At 38.1% G+C, this 21,444-nt stretch overlaps 1 protein-coding gene across 12 annotated transcripts in view; it reads left to right on the top strand.

Moving 5' to 3' along the window:
* The window catches only part of pum2 (pumilio RNA binding family member 2), a 92,028-nt gene that overhangs the window by 49,319 nt on the left and 21,265 nt on the right, over window positions 1–21,444 (top strand). For 5 of the 12 annotated variants that reach the window (XM_062984120.1, XM_062984115.1, XM_062984110.1 and 2 more), the window contains 6 exons: window positions 1,552–1,690; window positions 6,272–6,415; window positions 9,464–9,748; window positions 10,677–10,709; window positions 12,620–12,856; window positions 21,169–21,436. In XM_062984120.1, the coding sequence (XP_062840190.1) occupies window positions 1,552–1,690; window positions 6,272–6,415; window positions 9,464–9,748; window positions 10,677–10,709; window positions 12,620–12,856; window positions 21,169–21,436 (1,106 nt within the window). The remainder of the gene's footprint in view (window positions 1–1,551; window positions 1,691–6,271; window positions 6,416–9,463; window positions 9,749–10,676; window positions 10,710–12,619; window positions 12,857–21,168; window positions 21,437–21,444) is intronic. The other 7 variants (XM_062984129.1, XM_062984136.1, XM_016996874.2 and 4 more) reach the window with 2 other exon arrangements.

Below are 21,444 nucleotides of genomic sequence, written 5' to 3'. Positions count from 1 at the left end.
AGTGTCCATTTTAAACAAGCAGATGTACTTTCTACGTACTATAAACACTAATGAATACAGTCTTTTGCTATTGAATTTGTGTTAGAATTGTTATCCATTCCAAATATTTTGTACACTTTGTCTTATATAACTGAAAACATTTTAAAGTGGGTTGCATTACAAAAATGTGCAAGAAGCATTATGTAATGTTACCTAGTACCTGAACTACACTGTTTTTGAGGGGTTGGTTTGTGTGTATGTGTGTGTATTTGGCTAATCTACATTAATGTCCCCTAAAACATTTTATTTGGATTTCTTCATATTATTAAAAAGGAATTGGTGTCTCTTAGCCCCAGTGCAAATGGAACATCACATACTTCTGAACAGGTTTAAGAGCACTTTCTATCTCACTGCTCTTTTCAGCATTTGTCTTGCTCAGTCTTACAGTGTTGTCTCACTTATCGCTGGGGTTAGGTTCCAGGACCACCCGCAATAAGTGAAAATCCGTGAAGTAGAGGCACTATATTTATTTAAATATTTAGTAGTTATACACCATTTTAAGTCTTTATCTACCAATTGTGTGTTGATAAATCACCTCCTCCTCCTCCCGTTGCCACTTGGGCTCCTTTTCTCTCCTTTTGGCTTCTATTTCCTCCCTTCCTTAGGCTGTAAATTGTAATTTTTATGATTTATAATAGTCTTTTAGAGTTTATTGAAAAACTGTGAAACAGCGAATCCGCAAAAAGTGAACCGCGAAGTAGTGAGGGAACACTGTATTATTTTAAAGAAAAAGAGAGTCATATATGCACAAATATATGCACTATGAACTGTGCAAGAGGCCAAGGAAATAATAGCATGCAGCTTTTTACCACAGGTAAAGAATGGGTTATGTGATAGTGTGCTCCTCCCCCTCCCCTAATTGCATCCTCCTTAGCAGTGGTTTCTAATTAAATCTCCAGCAGAAAATCTCTTCTTTAACTATGGATGGTGTATGCTGGGTGTGCTCAGTATTTGGAATTTGGAACTCCTGTTCAATTACTTAGTTGATGTCCTACATTTGGAGCACAGTCTGGTTTGTATTGGCAATAGTTGACAACAGTCAAACAGTATTTGTGAGCTATATTTGAAGGTGGTGAAAATATGTGTTTTAGGACTAATAACAATCTCTTAAATATGGTTTAGGGCCAAGAAGCATTATATTTGCATTGGTTCAGTGTTCTTGTAAATAGCACTGAACTGCAGAAGCCTGATCAATGATTGCATTTGTTAAAAACTCAAGGGTTAAAATTGAAACTATTGGTATTAGTATTTACATACTAAAATGAATAGACTTGGGTTCCTTGAAATTTCTACCCTTCTTTTAAACAGTGCTGAAACTCTAATATGTTGAGCTTGTGTTTCTTGTGCCAGAATACTGCTGTCAAAGTATCCCACACCTGCAACGTTTTAATTTGCCTATCTATCTTTTAAAAATGCAGTCCAGTATACAGAGATGTTCCATCATTTTTATGATATAAAGCCATTTTCATACTCACATTTTAAGCAAATTGCGTTGGCCTTGGTCTCTTGTAGGTTCTTCGTACTGGAGGAAGTCAGCGCCCTCTTACTCCCAATCAGGGACAGCAAGGGCAGCAGGCAGAGTCACTTGCAGCAGCTGCGGCAGCAAATCCAGCTTTGGCTTTTGGTCAGGGTCTTGCCACAGGCATGCCAGGTATATAATGATGAGTTAAGGAAACTAAGAAAAAAGTAACATTAAATATTCCTGAATTGCTTTTGTGATCACATGAGTTGATTTAGTTGCAATCTTCTTATAATTATTATCTTTTAGCTTGAGTTACAGCTTAAATGTTATTTTCTTTACAAATGTTGGCAGAATAAAGGCAAGAAAAATATATAAGACGGAAAAGGCCAAGGAAGAGAATTTCCTGGCCTCTTAGCCCAGAATGTTTGTGTTTATACTGTCTGAAAGAATTAAATCAACTACTCAATATTAACGTATTTAACGTACTTTCAGAAAAATATAATGACTTATATCCCAAGACATATGAACTACATTCCTCTTGCACAATGGCACATTACCACTTCCTTTCTGCAGTACATTTCCCAAGAGCTGAGATTCCAAAGCCCAGCTCCTGAGAAACAGAGGACTCTTTGGAAAGAAGTGTGATATGCTGGGCTTTGGAAAAAACAAGAAATGTAAGATAATTCACTTGTGCAAGTAGGACAGTCTTCCTTTTGTACAATAAAATCCATAAATTAGGCCACTGGGGTAAAATGTGTGTTTCAGTTTTTACTATAACATGCAACTCTGTGAGTTGTCAAAACTCTTTCAGTAATGATGCTGGGGGGAAAGGATCCTGGCTCACCTTCTTTCTACTGGGGTACAGGACACATCCACATGAAAGCATGCATTGTGAGGGGATTTTGTGTTCTGGATAAATTTGTGTCACATGATGGATTGAGTAGCTTTTCTTCGGAATACATTTGATGTTGTGACTTCATATATCAGTGTAACTCACCTCATTGTACCATGAAGAAATGTAGCTTTTATTAATGGTGGTTGTGGTAGTCAATCTTTAGACTAGAGGCAAAGGAAGAAAAGTTGCCTTTGGAAGTAAGATTGTTGGTATGTCTGTTCTGACATACTTTTGTTTCAAGTTCTTTAAACTTAATCCAATCCATGATAATAATGCAACCTTTGCATTATTATGTAGCTCTTGTCATCGTAGACCATTGGGGACTTGCTCCCAAATAAACATGAATGGTATTACATTGGTAGAGCAGGTTTAGTTGGAGGTTTCTGATTTTGCCTGGTAATTTGCTCAGTGAGACTCAACCCCAGTATTTTAAGTTAAGATTATAGTCTTAGTATGTGGCCATCTGTAATTGGGAAGAATTGAGGTGAGTTGTGTTTTGGTTGATTTGTTTGTTTATATAAAATGCTGTGTATAGAAGAGAACAAATTGTTCTAATATGAGTGATGACTTGCTTTGATTGTTTAGAGACGATTCTTACACTTAAAAAAAGTTTGAAGAAGTCTAAAAGAAATGTGGAAACAATTTTATTTGGTTTATCTCAGTAAAATAAAGAGATAAAGGTACCAGAAGATTCAATTAACTAGATACAATTAGATATTGCTGAACAATAGAATGAATAGAGCATGTGATTGCTGGTTGATGAAGAAGAGAGAACAACTTTTTCTTTGTATAAGGTTATTGGAGTATGTCCATTGTTGTCTTTCTACATTAAAGTTTTAAAACAAAATGACACTTTCAATGCAACAGACAAGTGTTCTTTTCAGTTTGCCATCATTGGATTTTATTTACAGAACTCATTGCCAGTTCGATGAAATTAGAAATTACACCTTCATTTAGAAGCAGCTGTTCTGCTTTTCAGTTTTCTCTACAAATTTCTTCTTACATAAACATCTCTTACAAGCTCCATGCAGAAATTGTTTGCATTGACACAAAAAAGCCAGGATTCTGTAGAATTCTTGTTATTGTTTGTAAGTGATACACTAGTGTTGACTACCTGTTCATTCTTGCTTGGATTCTCCCACCAGTGGAATTGCCTATATCAGTGTTTCTCAAGCTGTGTTCCTCCAGGTGTTTTGGACTTCAGTTCCCGGAAATCTCAGCCAGTTTACCAGTTCTTAGGAATTGTGGCAGCTGAAGTCAAAAACATCTGGAGGAGCGCAGTTTGAGAAACTCTGACCTATACCATCCAGCAAGGATGCTGACACTGGATCCATGAGTGAGGCCACCTCTCTAAATCATCCCCCAAAACAAATGTTATGGTTTTCTTTAAACACATTAATGACTTGCTATGAGTTACCTTCATGTTTAAGTTGAGGGCAGTTTTGGGGCAAATATTGTGGATTTTAATATGACTCATGGATAAATCAAGGATCATTCCATAAAGAAAGGGAACACCAATATCATCTCAGGAATCTAGCCACATCTGGCCCACCAGTGTCATTTCCCCACTCAGGCATTCAAAAAGGCCAGAAGTGACATCACAGCAGAGGGAGTAGTGAGGGTTGGTGCTTCTTTTTGGTTCTCCTGGGATGGCCTTTTGCTACTCTACTCGGATATAGGAGAGTTAAGGTAATAACCTTTAGGCATGGATAAGTTGATCCAGGGTTTGGGGAGTTAATTTTTTGACTAAAATTTCAAGACTTATACATGGGTGTATAGGGTAGGTCTAACAGGGTTAGCATATCTGAATAAATATCTCTTCTTGTAAGATTTAGATATGCTGATATTTAGCGACATGTATAATAGCTTACTCTCTGGCCTATTGAGATACCAACATTTACTTTATATCTTAGTGCTCCGCCCTCTCCCCCATCACACATACATGAATGTGTGCACATACACCAGTGTCCAAACCCCCAGATGCCCAAGCCTTATAGAAACCTTCCCCCAAACCTGATGATTGAGAATACTAGACTTCTGTTTTGTTTTTGTTTCCTCCCCCCTCCTCCTCCTCCCCCTTTTCTTATTTTTCTTCTTCTTTTTCCTCTTCTTCTTCTTTGATAAAACTTGAGTATATAAAGTAGTATGAATTCAGCTATTAACTGTACCAGAGTCAAGCTGCTATTCAGGCTCAGATATCCTGAGAGTGGTGTGTGTGTGCTTATGAGTTCCTATATACTTATAGACATTCCTGTAATGAGAGGAGTAATGGGAGTGATAATCCAAGCCCTTTTGGCATTCTGATTTACTGGTTTTTGTGGACACAACCAGTCTGTTTCCTCATGCTGGATGACAGTTAAGAAACATTTGGCACACACATAATTTATGCTTCATCTCTCAATATTGGGCACTTCCTAGTGATAACCATGTAATAAGTAATTGCTTGTGAACCCATTGCTAAGTGTAGTGTAACTTCATTTGTAAATCTATTTCTTGTTATATTACATGTACTGTTTATTGTCTAACAGCCTATTTTACATTCCTTACAGAGAAGCAGTAAAAGAGTGCAGTGCAAGCCTGGCCATTTGCTAGAATGTGAAAATGGTAGTGAAGGTAGTAGAACAGAATAGCACAGTTTAGTTCTGTCTATACATTTTTAATACCAATAGTTCTCTTTCTTAGAAGCCCTTTTATAATTCTTTATATATTCCAAGCCTTGATATAGTCATACCTTGTTTTAAGTTGCAGGGACTTGGATGCCTATAAATAAACACATAATCTCCCATATTCTATTCTTCATGGTTTGATATATAAGTCATGAACATAATTCACTGTGTATGTACATACAGATCTATATGTATGAGAGGAAACCCATATGACACAATTAAATCTGTGCTTGGCTTGAACATATAACAAGCCAAGAATATAACAAAGCATCTACAATAATTGGGTAAGATAGTTGAGGGCATGTAGATCTTTGTAGAAAGAAGCAAAAACTGCTTCTTTCTGAGATTACATGTCTGGATTGCTGTTGCTCAGATTATGAATAGCCTGTGGTTTGTGCATAAGAGAATATAAATTGGACTTCTTGGCCTTCCTAGATGAAATATACATAGGTGTCTGGTTTAAATTTAGGCCTTTGTTTGGTCCTTGGAAAACCTGTGTAAAAGGACAAGGTTGTTTTATTAGAAAAACCCAAAAAGATTTCACTACTTCATCTTTAGAGCTACTGATAATGGAAATAGAGGACACGGCCTTCAACAGGATATAATTGAAGAACATTAAGCTCATAAATGTGCAGTTGAGAGTATTTTTCATGATTTGGAAGTCTAATTGTAAATGGCATGCTCTTGAGACTTGGTGATCAATATCAACATTTGGAATTCAAAGTGATATCATAAACTAAAACTGACCTGCAAGTGCAAATCAGTAGTATATGCCTGCTCCATATTTTCCTGCCAGAGTTGCATTGTTTGTGCAGCATCCCATTCCCTGGCTAGGAAAAGCAATATCTTGCAATTACGTCATTACTAGGAAGGATCAGGGCAGGTGATGAGGAGAGCCCTGTGTTGTGTTGACAGACAAATGATCAGATTGAGGAAGGGGCCAGCACAGGGAAGATGCATACACTTGTTTGGACACGGGTACAATTTCCATTTAGCCCCGGACAAGTGATCGACGTGTTAAACCTCTGGACCAAAGTTTAAGAATAAAATAGACAGATTTGGAATAGAACTGGTTACTAATTTCTAGAAAAAAAAACAAATCACAGTGCTATACATTTAGTATTAAACTTTTCTTTAGCAAGATGCAAAGTAGAAGTATTGATCCCATAATAGAGAAGCTTACTGGAATGTGTTTTCTATATTGGTTAGGCTATCAAGTACTTGCACCCACGGCCTATTATGATCAGACAGGTGCCTTGGTGGTAGGTCCTGGGGCCAGAACGGGACTTGGAGCACCTGTCAGGTTGGTGGCTTCAGCGCCTGTTATCATCAGTTCTGCAGCTGCACAGGCTGGTAAGTAGATCTTCCACAGTACTTTTTGCATTCCACTGGGGGAAATGAATTCTAACAATAATATACTCAGCCTTTCATATTTGTTGATTTGATTATGTGTGGATGTGATTAATATATTTTCTCTAGGAGTCTCTAGACCCTCCAGGGCAACTTTATGGTCATTTTCCACAAAGTGTTGAACTAGAATTGCCCTGAACGACCTGGAGATTCCTTGAGATGTGTTGTCTCAGAGATTTTAAAAAAGCTAATTTTTTAATTCACAGGTTTTCCACTTTCACAGAGTCCTCATGCCTTAGCATCAGTGAAAGTGGAGTATTTTTTTTCAGCCCCCCCCCCCAAACTATATACCAGGTAGTTACCATTAAGAGAGTTGAGATTCAGTGGTGGAATTTTTTCTGTTAGTATTTGCTGAGAGTTCTCCACATGTATACATACAAGACCATGTATGGATTATTCTCTAAGGGATTTGCATTTCCTTCGTTTTTTACTTCCCCCCTCCCAAAAAAAAAAAAAACCCATAAAAGCCAAATTACCATCACCTGGCTTTTATTTTTAAAGATCTTGTATCTCAAAGGTACTTTTCCCTGGAAACACCTGTGTGAACCAACTGTGACCATACTCTGATCAGTGGTATCTTACATTTATTTTCATCAAGGCTCTGTATTTTAATTGTCAAGAGTCAGACGCCAATTAGCGAACAAAAATAGAGTTTATTCAGCAGATAAGCCAAAAAGTAATGTTAACACAGAAAAAACCTTGAAACACTTCACTATCAGTGCTTCAAGAGCAGTTCAAACAAAAATATAATTCAGCAACACAAGCAGGTAAAAACAAAGCTAAACAAACTTAGTGCAAACTGCACTTTCTGAGTCCAAGCCCTGCCAGCCGGCTCTGTAGTTTTCAAAGGAACAGTTCCCAAAAGAAAACACCAAATTGGTCAGGAAACAAACAAACAAACTAAGAATGCAGTAGACTGCTTCCACAATGTGGATAAAGCCAAAGGCTCCAAAAGGATGGTGAAAAGACGTCGTCTGGGATTCCAAGGTCAGGTCAGGAGATAACAGCGGTGTCCAAAGAGCAAGCCAGGAGTCAAAAGCCGATAGTAGTCATCAATCACAGGGCGAAGGCAGTAGCAAGGTCAAATTCCGATCCAAGGTCTGAAGAGGGTGCAGTCATCCAAAACAGGTCCACGATAAGACACAGCGAGAGCCAAGCTAGGTGATAACAGCAGATTCAAATCATAGTCCAAGTCCAGTCTTCATGGAAACACAGAGATCCCAATGGCGCCTCAGCAACACCTTGCCACACGCAAAGTGCAGTGGCCAAACATTCCCATTTTATTCCCCTTCCTCCTGGGTGACCAAACACTCACACCCAAACACCAGGTGTCCCAAATCTACTCAGAGTCTGAGCTCCACACAGCTAGAGCTCGTGGATCTGGAGTACCTAGCAATTCGTCGGAGTCCCAATCATCCTGCCCACACTTAGCCCCATGAACACTTAAAGAACCATCCTCCCTTCTCCAAGCATCCCAATTGGGATCAGCTCCTGCAGAAACCCCAGGTTCAGAAGTATCCATAGACCCCAAATCCCCAGACATCTCCGGTGGCTGTGCCCATTCAATGCCCGCTTCCCCAGCCACCACCTGTTCCTCAGCATCCATCTCCCCATCTGAATCTTCCTCAGAAGATCCCCCATATAGCTCTCTAAGTCGCTTCCTGCGCAACTCCTCCAGTGAACCCTCATCACGAGGGTTTTTTCTTCCTCTTCGAATTCCATCCCCATCAACCATAATCCCCGAAGGTGCAGTCACAACATTAATCATACAAATAATTTCAGGCATTGCTAGTTGTAGGTGTGTCCAACCTGTAGCACATAGGCATTTCAATACATAGTGGCAAGCCAGGAACCAATTTGTTAGTGTACAACTTATGACAACTGTTGTAACATCTTATAGGTTAATATTGCTATAGGAAGTTAGGCCATAATAGTGCTGAGGCATGGGATCCCATTTTTCCAGCAAAAATGGGTAGAGAAGAGGAGTGATAGCCCTCACAGTGCTCTCAAGCATTGGAAGAGGGAAAGCAAAAAGAAATACCAAAACCAGGAGGAAAATGATAAGACTTATTTATTTTGTGTCAAAAGCATTGCATAATAAATAAGTTTAAAAGTGATGAAATAAAGGAATCACAAGCAGCTAAATAGTTTTAGAACAAAAGCGGGCAACAAGCGACCGCATGGTCCGTAGTTTTAAACATTAGTGATAAGACTCACTAATGTATGTGCTAGAGAAATGGTTCTCAAATTTTGGCTTTCCAAATGATTTTGATTTTAACTCCTGGAAATCCTGGCCAGCATCAATAATGGACAGGATTTCTGTCACTTGGAAGACCAAGGCCCCTTCTACACATCTGTATAAAATCCAGATTATCTGATTTGAACTGGATTATATGGCAGTGTAGACTCAGATAATCCAGTACAAAGCAGATAATGTGGGATATCTGGTTTGATATTCTGGGTTATATGATAATGCAGAAGAGCCCCCAAGACATCTAAAGGGCAAGATGTTAAAAACTGCTGTGCTAGAAGAGTTGTGAGTGCCTTGCTGTTGTTTTTTCACTGGCTTTTGTAGATGTTGTATGACTCTTGCCTCCTGCTGATTCCCAGACTATTAGATATTTCCTCCTCTGAGCTCTTTACAATTTCTGGACAACATAGGAAGGGTTTTTTCAATACCTCTATACAGGTATGTAGGGAACATTACTCTTCAGAAAAGGAAAGCTGTTGAATTTGTGCATCCATGATCATTTTTAAAGCAAAAGTAACATCTAATTAGACACTAAATGCCTTTCTCTGCTTAAAACTTCATGTAGCCATTATATCCCCCCCCCCAATAAAATTTTCTCTATACCAGAAGTGGGCAGTTTGTGGCCCCTAAATCTTATTGGACCACCTGTACTCAGCCCGCAGTAGCATAATCAATGTTAAGAGATTATGGAAATACTCTTGATTGCTAATGATAATTGAAAAAAGTAATATGTTTTACAGCTGCAGCAGCTTCAGCTGGAGGAACAGCAAACAATATCACAGGAGCCACAAATGGGCTTTTTCGTCCCCTTGGTGCCCAGCCACAACAGCAGCAGCAGCAGCAAGCAAACAGCAGTCTACAATCTAATTCATTTTATGGCAACAATGCTTTGACCAATAACTCCCAGAGCAGTTCACTTTTTTCACATGGTCCTGGCCAACCAGGAAACACATCTCTTGGCTTTGGAAGCAGCGGCTCCTTAGGAGCTGCTATTGGGTCAGCTCTTGGTGGATTTGGCTCATCTGGTAAGTTATTTCATTTGTAAAGACAACAGTGGAGAGGTTATATAAGTTTATGTCCCACAAATGCAACTAGGTCTGCTTTTGTCTAATAAAGTGGCCAATAGACCCTTTCCTAGCAGCATCATTTTATCAGGGGCATTGTTGCCAAAGGTGAGAAAGTAGACTTCTCAGAATTACAAATGCATGTTCAGGAACATTTTGAGGAGTGATGTGAGCATTCTGTCCTCTACCACCTAGAGTACTTGCAGTGAGACAGGGTGACTTCGGAAGCAAAGATCCACCATTCATATTGATCTTTGGGCACATTGCTTCTCTGCAGAGGTGGGGGGGGGGGAGGGTTGCCATTGCATCAGAATGTAGCCTGTGGTTTTCCATACACCTTGCAGTACCTTCACTTAATATTTTAATTGCTTTAATTCAAAGCTTAAACATTGTCATGTTGTTTTATTTTCATTGTGTAATGATCTTTATTGTTTTATTCACCATGTGATAAGCCCCTTTAGAGATCAGTAGCTTTTTAGATTGTGGAGATTTTTTTTGTTTCTGAAAAAATCTGAATATGTGGCAAGGCAAATTAGTTGCTAACCTTGCATAGGCAAAGGCATGTCTGAAGCCCACACAATTTGGTGCACTTTATGAAAGAATAGATGTGAGCCTGCACACTTTGATCTTGGAAAATGTCCCATGTGAAACAATTTTTATAAGTATCTTAGACACCTTCTTAGAATGCTTCACTTCAACCATTAGAACAATTTCCTCATATTTGCCTCATAGAATCTTAATTTCTGCTGGCTCATCTCTGTTTAAAATGAATAAACAAGCAGAATGTAATCTAAGAAATAAACCTGTTATTCAGGTCTTACAATGTTTTCATTTGAAAGCTATTCATGTCAAATATTGAGAATCACGTTCCTGTCATTTTCCTGCATAGGGAGAAGAGTATCCTTAAAACACACTTTTTATGGTAGGCTTCTGAAGTTTTTTTTCCTCCAGTAGTTTAGTGTGAAGCAGATGTCTAATTATAAAAAAGAACATGATGTGTAGTCCTACATTTCTTGGGCCCTATTTAATTGTAGCCTTATGCTATTTCAGAGTTAATTCACTTTTAAGCAAACCCTGATTTGATTGTAAATGTAAGTTTCCCAGCTATTATTCTGTTTGCAGAATTACACTAAAGTGAGGATTTAAAATGTTTGTCTTAATGTTGTGAGTTCTTTTAAAATCTAAGTGTTAGGTTAGGCATTATCAACCTGCGGCCCTCCAGCTGTTTGGGCCTCCAACTCCCAGAAGCCCTAGTCAGCTTATTGAATAGTCAGGAGTTCTGAGAGTTGGAGGCCCAAACAGCTGGAATGCCACAATTTGAGAATGCCTGTATTTCAGTTGAATTATTACATTTGTTTCCTACCATCCAAAAAGTTGAAAGCCATGGCCATTTGGGCATTTCAAGCATGCTGAATTGCCATCTATATCATCCCCAGCCTGCATGACTTGTGACCATGCTGTCTGTGGATACTGGGAATTGTAATCCAGAATACCTCATGGGGCCCAATTAGGGAATGATGTTTTAGACTCACAACATTCCACTAAGTTAGGTAAGATTGAAAAGAATGACTTGTTCAAGACCATCCAATGAACTTGTTAACTGATATGGGATTTGAAACTGGGTTACCCATATTTAAACTCACATCAATTAAGTACTTCATCATGTATCTTAAAATAGTTGGATTCATACAGTGGAGGTCTAGAAAGCTGACTTATTTTTCATATGCCACAGCATTTCCTTTCTTTTTGTTACAAAAGGCTCACTTGACTAAACTATTCTAAAATTGGGTTCTAAATTAAAAGGAAATAATTCCAATAAAATGTTTATATATATTATATATACATCTAGCAGAGTACAAGTCCTCTCAGGCATCGAATCTGCTTCTGTGTTTTGTTTGCCACAATTAATATTGTTTTAATTGTTAAGAATGAAAGGATAAAGCTGACTAACCTAACAAATTGATGAAGCTCAGGATCCTTACTCATATTTTCTAAAGAGAAGTAAAATCTTATATAATAAGTCAATGTTAAACAAACCTGGCAATCTGATTTTTTTAAACTTTCACATATGATGAAAAATACCTAAAGCTACTTGTATTATCATCAGGCAATAAGATATTAAATTAGTTCTAACAAGCTTCTAATATGATTTGTACTCAGCATTTGAACAGATCATTTTAGGACTAGCCTTCAAAAGGATAATGGACTTTACTCTTTTTGTTCCCGCCTCTGATTTATATAAAAAGACACGACCAAGAATGCCTTAGTATGGTCATTTTGCATAGCTCGGGGAAGTGCAGAACCTGGGATAATGTTTAATAATAACTGTAGAGTAGCATAAAATCAATTGTGTTAGAATCTGTCACGAACAATAATCCTATAGCATGTATGAACCACCACTGAGTTGGAGTAGGGTTGGGGTTGGGATTTGGGGTTGCCTCTCAAAATAGTACAGCTGGGGAGGAATGAGGGGAACTGTTCATAGAACTGATTTGAACTTGATATTCAGCCTCATTTGTTCATATTAACACAGTATGACATGCCTGACTATTGGTCCCAAAGCCTGACTCCAGAATATCAAATACTATAAAAATGTTGCTAAGTCTTGAATAGATCAAGACTTGGAGATCCTTGGAGTTCTTCCTTATTTGAGGAATGATTGTATTCATTTTGTGATTTATTAAATCATGTGTGGTTATCACAGTAATTGTCTGTAGAATAATGATTGTTATAATTATTGTGATCACATCTGTTATTGCCCAGCTGTAGGTTGGGGCTAGGTTTTCTTTGGTTGACACTGTATGTAATAGGGTCTTTTTATTTCTTCTTCAGTTGGCAGTTCTGCAAGTAGTAGTGCCACAAGGAGAGAGTCTCTATCTACTAGTTCTGACTTGTACAAAAGATCTAGTAGCAGCCTAGCACCCATAGGGCAGCCATTTTACAATAGTCTGGGATTTTCCTCCTCTCCAAGCCCAATAGGCATGCCTCTGCCAAGCCAAACTCCAGGACATTCACTTACGCCACCGCCATCACTTTCATCACATGGATCCTCATCCAGTTTGCATTTAGGTAAAAAAAACAAAGCCCTTTTTGTTTGTATATGTATGTGTGTATATGTATTTTATATGTATATCAATATTTTATGTTGGGTTAAAGATGTCAATTTGCATCTTCAGTAAAGTTTGTTGTATAGTGGATCTAATCCCTATTTGTTGATCAGTGCAGTCAAATCTTGCTGATGTGGCCATTGCAGGGGATCAGTTGTGGGAGCAACAACTTTCTCCATACAACCCTGCATTTTTGCCACATAAAAATAAAGCTTGATATTTAGGGAAAATATGATTGGGTTGTTGTTACTGTGTTGTTGGTGTTGTTGTTGTTGTATGACAGGCAAAGACATATTTTTCCTGTATTTGTGTTGAACATATGTCTGCTTTTATGGAGTCAGCTTTAGGCTAATGTTTAGTGCATGGTAATAATATCAGTTTCACATCTTTGTTAAAGAAAAACTTAAAGCAAAATTTGCAGAATGTGTGAACCATTTGGTTCATGAATTCACGTTAAGTCTTTTAGGACCTCACCTTCAAAATGCATAAAGTAATAATATATAATCTGTGAGGGCAATAGCATACTTAGTTTATAATACATCTTTTCCATTACACCTGCTGCATCAGTAATACTTGCATATTTCAGCCAGTGAAATGTATACTGGCATTTTGTTTGGGGTTTTTTTGTTTATTAAAAAAGATTTTACTTAATTTCATTTTATAATTAAATACTTTGTGGGACATATTTTGCAATGTGTAACTATACATTTCCTTTTATTACTTTTATACCTAGTGTAAGTGAAATGTATAGTAATTTTATGTGCTTCACACTTTTGAATTGTTTTGTTATTGGACATTTTGTTAAAGAAGAGATCTAAAATTAGTTACAATAAATACTTTGAAATGTCACATGTTGTAGCTGTTGAAATTCTCATATCACCCAAATAATTCCTTTTATTCCTTCCCAGTGTTATAGTTATTTAGGATTTGGACATATATTTGTTGGCCCTGTTTAAATTGTGTTCCTGGCTTTGTGTAAGAGCAACGTATATAACACCTTATTACTTACAGAAGTGGTGTCATAATATCTTGATTTCTCCCAAAATCAAATGATAGGTTTTATTGCCTGAATTATATTTATATATTTACTCATTTTGTGTTTCATAGTCTGTAGATGATTTTGCCATTTAGTGAATTGGTTTAATTATTTGCAATGATGAAAACATTATGAATAAGGTATATTAAATAAGTTTTGAATTTAGAAACATTAGAATATAATAGTTGCATGGTCTAAAGCCCTTTTTTCTGTTTATCACATAAAATTTGTCACTTGGGAAAATTTTCTTGCACTCTTTGTAATGAGGGGAATAAGACTATGCTGCATCTAAGTGCAGTATATATCATATATTTGTATCTTGCCCCAGAAACAGTAGAAGCTTTCTGTTGCAGTGTATGTAAGAATTCCCCTTTCATCTTAACACAGTGGCTGACACTCAGAGAATTAGGCATATATGTAGCTGAGCTTTTCCACTCTTCGTTTCCCAGTAGACACCTTGGCACATCTGTAGAAATGCTGTTACTAAAGATAGGAATTTTTTTCCTCACGTTTGTGAGATTCAGTATACCCTATACAGTCATATATAAGTCTAGAAATTTTAGACAAGAAAATTAACCCAAAACATCTGAGTTGACAGGTCAGTGTGGGTAGTGTACCTTATCAAAAAAACAAACCATCCCCTTCTCTGAGTAGAGTGCTTAAAGACAAGAACTATCCTGGGAGAAAGTCCCCTCCATTCTGTCTACCATGGTACCACTTGTGGCCTTTTCAAATGTCTGGGCTGAGAAATGGCTACAGTGGCTGGGGCGGCTGGCTCCCTGAGGCAATGTTGATGCTTTCTCCTCTGAGAGGAATGATTCATGAATTACCCACAGATCATATAAAAATTTCTAATTTTGGCCCCCAATCCTGCCCTCGACTTATACATGAAGTCGACTTATATGGTAATTCAAGAAGATTCAGACTGAAGAGAAAGTCATCAAAACATCTTGCTGTAAATGTAAGTACTTTACAAATCTGCACAGAGATTTTTAGTTTCCAGATCAGATCAGACCATGAAATGTTACTCCAAAAATGTGGAGGGGACTCATTGCATTTTTCAGATTTGCAGCGATGGCCAGCCAGATCATTATCTTTGGATCTGGTGATACAACTTTCTGCATTATGCATTAATAATATGTGAAGATTCCCATAACCTTTTTTAGGAAGTTCCCCACTCTTCTTTCCTTTCCAGATCCTGGCAAATGGCTGCAGCTTCTATTCCATCATGGAACCTTTCCAGTCTTTCTTTATACCAGAATTAAAACTATGTGAAACATAGCTTTTGTGAAAAACCAATAAAGCCTCAGAAAGTGTCTTAGCCATTTGGAGAACATATTTGTGTCCTGTGCACTTCCGGTATTCATTTAAAGACTGGAACTCACTGATCACTGCCATAACCAGCAGTGAACAATGCCAGGGGTTCTTCTTTTTGTTGTGAAGGAGAGTAATGAATAGGGTTTAAAAAGAAAAAAAAGATATATTTACCACAGGGGAACAATGTTTAGTGGCTGTTACCACTTAAAAAGATGAGAGAGGCCTGTAATTGACATAGGTAGACCTCAACTATGAGAGACAACATGAGAAAACACATCCAGAAAATCACGTTGTCTGATTTTTCACGAATTTATTTGCAAATTATGGTGGAAAATAAGTATTTGGTCCATAACAAAAATTCATCTCAATACTTTGTTATATATCCTTTTTTGGCAATGACAGAGGTCAAACGTTTTCTGTAAGTCCTCACAAGGTTGGCACACACTCCTGCTGGTATGTTGACCCATTCCTCCATGCAGATCTCCTCAAGAGCAGTGATGTTTTAGAGCTGTCGCTGGGCAATACAGACTTTCAACTCCCTCTAAAGATTTTCTATAGGGTTGAGATCTGGAGACTGGCTAGGTCACTCCAGGGCCTTGAAATGATTCTTACGAAGCCACTCCTTCGTTTCCCTGGTGGTGTGCTTGGGATCATTGTCATGCTGAAAGACCCAGCCATGTTTCATCTTCAGTGCCCTTGCCGATGGAAGGAGGTTTGCACTCCCTTTGCAGAGAAACAGCCCCAAAGCATGATGTTGCTACCCCCATGCTTCACACCAGCTCAGCATTCTTTCTCCTCCAAACACGACGAGTTGTGTTTCTGTCAGACAGTTCTACTTGGGTTTCATCTGACCATATGACATTCTCCCAATACTCTTCTGGATCATCCAAGTACTCTCTAGCAAGCTTCAGTCGGCCTCGGACATGTACTGGCTTAAGGAGGGGGACATGTCTGGCACTGCAGGATCTGAGTCCCTGGCGGCATAGCGTGTTACTGATGGTAACCTTTGTTACGTTGGTCCCAGCTCTTTGCAGGTCATTCACTAAGCCCCCCCCCCCCCCCCCCGGTGTGGTTCTGGGATTTTTGCTCACCGTTCTTGTGATCATTTTGATCCCACGGGGTGAGATCTTGCGTGGTCTTGTATCTCTTCCATTTTCTAATTATTGCTCCCACAGTTGATTTCTTCACACAAAGCTGCTTGCCTGTTGCAGATTCAGTCTTCCCAGTCTGGTGCAGGACTATAATTTTGTTTCTGGTGTCCTTCAACAGCTCTGGTCTTCACCGTAGTGCAGTTTGGAGTGTGACTGCTTGAGGTTGTGGACAGGTGTCTTTTATACTGATAAGTTCAAATAGGTGCTATTACTACAGGTAATGAGTGGAGGACAGAGGAGCCTCTTAAAGAAGTAGTTACAGGTCTGTGAGACACAGAAATCATGCTTGTTTGTAGGTGACCAAATACTTATTTTCCACCGTAATTTGCAAATAAATTTGTGAAAAATAAGAAAATGTGATTTCTGGATGTGTGTTCTCATGTTGTCTCTCATAGTTGAGGTCTACCTATGATGTCAATTACAGGCCTCTCATCTTTTTAAGTGGGAGAACATGTACAATTGGTACCTGACTAAATACTCCCCCCCCCTACTGTGTATGGGCTCAAGCTTTAAAATCAATTGTAAAAGGTTTAAAAATGAAATATGTCTTATCTGGGAATTGAAACCAGCAACCAGTACATGATCTGAGGCTTTTTATGCTTGATTGGTGTGACTCATTTCACATTTTTAAATTGTTATTCATTCCAGAGAGTGGCTAGTTTCCAAATGATACGATTCTCTCTCCTAATGGAGTTTTTAATGTGAATTTATTCATCTAACTAGAAAGACTAAAAATTCAGAAAAACACTTATTTTTAATATAGAGACATTTTAGAAGACAAATTTATTCTCTGTCTAACAGTCACTTGTTCTAGACAATGTATTGGAAAATATCCAATCAAGTTTTCAAAATTCTTCAGAAAGTGAATTGCAACTAGAGCATTTTTACATTTGAATTTTAAAATACGTTTGAGGATGTTAAAGGTATATGAGGCTATCAGGCAGGATACATTTTTAAGCTTCCATTTTTTAAGGAACTGTTTGAAAATACTGTAGTTATTTGAAAAAAAATCAGCAACAGGTGTTTCCTGCAAAAAAAGCTTACTCCTGGTATCTTAATGAATTAATTTATTTTCATTAAGTAACACCTGTATTCTAGGCTGGATCCAGGTTTTCTGCTAGCAGGAACACACTTTATCTAGGATGCATCGGTTGATGAAAAGAAATGGAAGAAGTGACTTCCCCCAATTTTTTCCCATGAAGCTTCTAACATTTCCTTCTCTCACATCCCTAAACAGATCAGAGACAGATACTAACATTTTATGGATAATTTCTTAATCTTAAAAAAGCATTTTTATGGATCAAAGCTGGAATCTCTTACATAATTTTTTAAAAAACTTTTGCCATATGGAAAAAAGTGCCAATATCACCAAAAAAAAGTCCTTCCTGTTTTTCCCTGTTGTAGAGAAAATATGGAGACAAAATTATTGGTTATAACTTTTGCCAGCATTTGCGCTTGCTTGCTGTTAGTAGGTCTTTTTCCCTGTGTTCACTTTAATATACCCTATTACCACCTCTGTTAAGATTATGTCTGCTATTATGTTGTTATGGCCTTTCTTTCCATAAAGTTGGAATAAGTGTGTTCACAGGATTCCTATCCCTCATACAGACCCATATGATAGATGAATTTCTTATGGAGGTAGAGGCCAATATTTTTGCTGACTCTTTTATGTTAGGCTTTATAAAAAATTGGAGCAGGGTTTTTTTTGTTTTGTTTTGTTTTGTTTTTTTTGTAGCAGTGAGAGCAAGTTTATGTTCATTCATTGTCTATGAGTAGCTGCCAAATATTAAAAGAAAAAATTGTTTCCAGGGACAATTTTCCAAATAAATAAGATTCATTTATTCCCTGAAAAATTACAGAGCTGGTCACGTACCATTTATCCTACAGTAAATTAATTGAAACTGATGGGAAATGTAACTACTTGGCCTCAGTGGCTTTGGGGTTTTTTTTAACAAAAATGTGTGCAAGGTATTCCCAATTATTATGCCTTGATTGTGTGTGCTAATTCCACTGTGAAGTTATTTGGATCTAAATTCTAGCAATCATAATTCAAGCTGAAAGCAAGAAAACTTTTGTGTAGCTCATTAATATGGGCTTTAGCTGTTGCGTGCTAGAAATAAAAGGGAAATAACAGTTTCTCTTACTTATTAAGCAAATTCTGCTGCCACCTTGTGGCCTTCAGAATATCACTACATTCAATTGAATACCTACATTCCCAGATAGTTTTCCAATGTCTGAATTAATTTCACCGCTGAATGTTCCCTAGATTTCAGGCATATCTTCAGAACAAGAGATTGGCATGCTCCTTGAAATATGAACACAGAAGAAATCATCTCATTGTTATCTGATACACCAAGCTATGTCTCTCTTCTGTGTCTTCCTTTTCGCTGGATATTGAGCAAATGCAAAGTTAACGTGTTAATTTATTTTTCAAAACTATGTCACATGTGCATTATCTGTCCTGGTCTTTAAAATAATCTAAACAATCTATAAAAAATAAAGCCAGAAGAGTCTGGGTGATTTGAAAGTCACAACTGGAGATTGTCAAAGAATGTAGGTTTCCTATTACTTTTTTCCGATGCACAGCCTGGGCTTTCCAAATGACATTTTTTCAAAATGATTTCCAAATAGGTTTTCCTAAATTTCCAAGTGAGTTGAGTGAGCTGATGCATTAACATGGAGTGTGACATGCAGGGCAGACATTCAACAGACATTTGAAAACCCCTCTTTGTGCAGGCAGAAGCACTTTCTGGCCATGTCTCAAAATATTTTGGATGCCATCCTTTTTCGAAACTTCAGCTTTTTAATTTGTATGGCAACCTTTCGCTGTGTGTATGAATGATTTTTTTTGTGTATATTGATTCTGCTGTGTCAATCAGTATTCATCTGATTCACTTAATTTTAATGCCCTAAAATTCTTCTAAATATAAGAATGCCCCCCCTCTGTTCGCAAACTATATTACAGAAAACAATACACGTTTCTTAATGATTCACCTTGTGGTACTATCCCAAAACCTATTAACACCCTAACAATCTCAACTTGGTCACCATAAGAATTTGGGATTTAATACAGTTGGAAGGTGTCCTATGGGCCATCAAAACCTTCCCGTTGCTCAGTACATAGTTGTTCAATCTTTTTTTGAAGACAGAGGAGGAGACCCCACCCCTCAGTCTTCTCTTCAAGCTGAACATGTTCTCCTCATATGTTTGGTTCTCCATACCTCTTATCAATCTTGTTACGTTTCTTTGAATCCATTCCAGTTTGTCCTTCTTAAAATGAGGTGCCCAGAACTGAATGTAGCATTCCATGTGAGGCCTGATCAGCCTAGGAAATTGTGTGACTATTACTTTCCTCAACCATGAAGTTATAACCACTATTAATGCAGGCTAAAATTAGGTGGAGACAAACTCCATGTGTAGAGATTTCACTTGAGGAAGTTTCCCTCAACCCCACTTCCAGGGACTCCCTCATTGCCAAGCACTCCATATTATTTACCAGGGCCCTTCAACACCAAGGAAGACTGCAGGGGTTGGCGGGGGGTGAAGGTGTCATCTTCCACTAGCACTGCTAGTCTGTTAATGGAATAAAAATGTGTACATTTCCCTTTCCCTCTTTTTTTGGGCACTGTTGAGGTTGGTATTTCCATCCTTCCTCTGTAGTCCCAAAAAATCCTCACCTCAGGCTTACCATACACATAAACACACAGCATGGCAATGTTGTGCCTTGTGGGGAGCGGGCAACATTGAAAAGCATGTGGCTGTGCTTCTTTGTCTTACCAGTGCTGAGACCTCCAGAGGATCTCAACCAAACTCAGTGTTGATGTAGTTATCCTGAGTTTGATACAGGATCATAGTCAGATATTTCTCTGAACTTTCCTGCTGCTTCTGCATGCAGTCAGTAATAAAGTGCATTGGCTGGGTATAAGTGGAGGTAAAAGGACTCCGTCAAATTGTGCCTAATTAGTCAAAAGCACATTGAAATAATCAGGTTTTCAGGTCTTTCCGGAATGTGGCCAAAATAGGAGCTAATCTAATTTCTCTTGGGAGGGAGTTCCAGAGCCAGAGGGCCACCACCGAGAAGGCCCTCTCCCTCGTCCCCACCAACCGTGTTTGGGACGGCGGCAGGAGGAAGAGAAGGACTCATGGCTATTGTTGGAGCAGGTTTTAAAAAAGCAAATCAGAACAGGGCATAGCTTAAGTATCTTTTTAAAACTAAAGGGATACAATCTACTTTTATTGAATTTTTGTAAAAAAAAAATCTTTAAAAATATTTTGTCTGTGTAAATTTGTAGTGAGGCCAGTCTTCTGAAATATTATATTGTGCCTTAGAGCTAAGTATGGTGTAACAGCAGATACAAATCTCTTTACATCCTCGTAGAGTCACATAACATAAAAGAAGCTGGAAGTATCAGTTGAGTATTGTTGAAATCATGTGATTAATATGTCGTATATAATTGCCCACTCTGAAAGGGAAGTAGTGTCCAGAGGTTGGTTGCAAGATTCTTGTTGGATATTACTATGTTTAAATTCTGCTTTTTCTCTCCACAATGAGATGTTGGACCTACCTTGATCAAGTTTTCTGCTTTCTGGGGATTTGTTGGAAAGGGATTAAAAATTGTTTTTTTCTGCCATACTTAGAAAGTCATATGATAGCAAATGTGAAAATATGCTCATGGTTCTAATCTTGCCTATTTCTAATAAAACAGAGCTAAATACAATTTAAAAATAGTGTATTTAAGACTTCTCACTAACAGAGTTGCTTCATTTTAGGAGGATTAACCAATGGTAGTGGTCGCTATATCTCTGCAGCACCTGGAGCAGAAGCAAAGTATCGCAGTGCAGCAAGTACCTCCAGTCTCTTCAGCTCCAGCAGCCAATTGTTTCCTCCCTCACGACTCCGTTACAGTAGATCTGACATTATGCCTTCTGGGCGTAGTAGGTTGTTGGAGGATTTTAGAAACAATCGCTTCCCTAATCTTCAGCTAAGAGACCTGGTTGGACACATAGTTGAATTTTCCCGAGACCAGCATGGCTCTAGGTAGGTAT

This window comes from Anolis carolinensis, chromosome 1 (assembly GCF_035594765.1).
Source record: "Anolis carolinensis isolate JA03-04 chromosome 1, rAnoCar3.1.pri, whole genome shotgun sequence".
Classification (NCBI taxonomy): domain Eukaryota; kingdom Metazoa; phylum Chordata; class Lepidosauria; order Squamata; family Dactyloidae; genus Anolis; species Anolis carolinensis.
The sequence above is the reverse complement of the archived record's forward strand: the minus strand, read 5'-3'. Positions and strand labels throughout refer to the sequence as shown.